Source organism: Gavialis gangeticus, unplaced genomic scaffold (assembly GCF_001723915.1).
Source record: "Gavialis gangeticus isolate Ggan-Ray unplaced genomic scaffold, GavGan_comp1, whole genome shotgun sequence".
NCBI lineage: Eukaryota > Metazoa > Chordata > Crocodylia > Gavialidae > Gavialis > Gavialis gangeticus.
The window spans coordinates 14,987,802-14,989,245 of record NW_017729015.1 but is presented as its reverse complement, the minus strand read 5'-3'; the positions used below and the strand labels follow the sequence as shown (position 1 = coordinate 14,989,245).

Here is a 1,444-nt window from a genome sequence, read left to right as displayed (position 1 = left end):
TCCATGGCACCAACGCCAGCCCGGTGGGATGGGCCTTGCTTGCGGCACCCGAAAGGCCAGGACTGGCATCGTGGCTGGTCTAGGAGTCTCCTGCTGGCTGTGGTGAGATGCCTGGCCCCAGGGGAGCAGGGAGCCGGTCTCTGGTGCAGGGGCTGAGCGTCACGGGGCTGCTTCCCCGGGCACAGGGAAGGAGTGCTCCTTCGAGCAGCTGGAGCACGTGCGGGAGATGCAGGAGAAGCTGGCGCGCCTGCACTTCAGCCTGGACGTCTGCGTGGAGGAGCTGTCCGAGGACCAGAAGAAGGCGGTGGCCGACAGGAACCTCGACCAGCTGCTGACCAACGTGAGTGAGTGGGCCTTGAACGCAGCCCTGATCCCCCTGCCTGGCGCCTGGGGCAGGGCTGGTCTCTGTGCTGCGCCTAGCACCGTGAAGCCTCGGTCCTGGCTGAGGCCTCGGGGCTGATTTAATGCTCACAGTGCTTCCTCCTGCTGTCTGGAGTTGGGCTAAGGCCTGTCCCCTTGATCTTTGCTGCTTGCATCAGGATGAGGGTGATTCTGTTTCCCCTTTTTTCCAGCTGGAAGAGCTCAGCAACTCCATGTATCCTGCTGCTGGACCAGGTGGGCTGACGGATCCCGCTGGGGGCAGCTCCGCAGGCAGGGAAGGGAAGAGGGAACCAGCTTTGCAACCCTCCTCCCCTCTGCTGCAACACCCCCCACAGCAGAGGTGCTAAGATGTGGGTCTTCCCTCTGCCCTGCGCCTCACTGGCACGCACCCTCCCAAGCCTTTGGTGAAGGTCAGTAGCACCTCTGCTGCTTCACGTGCTGGAGGCTGCCCCGGGGGCTGAGCCGGGGGCACAGTCTCTGGCAGATGTAGCAGCCCCGGGACTGCAGATCAGTTCTTGGCTTGTTCCTTAACATGCAACCCAGACAAAAGCTGCACCTGGCGGAGAACTCGGACCTGGAGGACGCTTCCACGGCCTAAGCGCTGAGGCCGCCGGCCCCACGCAGCAGGGAGCAGCGTTAGGGAGGGTCGTGGAGCCCAGGGAAAGGCCTGCACCAGCTGCACCCCCCCCTCGCATTGCCACCTGCGAACTGCCCAGAGCAGGAGGGGTTCAAAGGGACGTGCTCCCCGAAGAGGAGGGGTTAGGGGGTGGGCGGTGGAGGGGGGGGTTCGCTTTCAAGTAAGCGGCATCTGGCCCCAGCACTTCTAGAGTAGTGGAAAAGGTCAGATGCTGGAGCGGGAACTTCACCCCACAATCCAAGTAAGAAAAGTCTCTACAGGAAGGAAAGGAGGAGCCGGGACTGCAGGGCGCTCTTCCTCTCTCTCATCAGCTCCCTTGGGCCCTCGGGCAAGACGTGTCACCTCTGTGCCTCAGTTTCCCCCCCTTGAAAACGGGGCAAATGCATCTCCGCGACCCTTGTACAGAGCGGTGCAACCGCCTGGCCG

General features: G+C 63.2%; 1 protein-coding gene across 1 annotated transcript in view; it reads left to right on the top strand.

Annotated features, from left to right (window-relative positions):
* CCDC28B (coiled-coil domain containing 28B) overlaps positions 1 to 1,145 on the top strand; it is a 3,484-nt gene extending 2,339 nt beyond the window's left edge. Inside the window, exons 5-7 of the mRNA XM_019512294.1 lie at positions 186 to 340; positions 573 to 595; positions 925 to 1,145. Of these exons, the coding sequence (XP_019367839.1) occupies positions 186 to 340; positions 573 to 595; positions 925 to 979 (233 nt within the window). The 3' untranslated portion in view covers positions 980 to 1,145. The remainder of the gene's footprint in view (positions 1 to 185; positions 341 to 572; positions 596 to 924) is intronic.
* Positions 1,146 to 1,444: the final 299 nt, after the last annotated feature.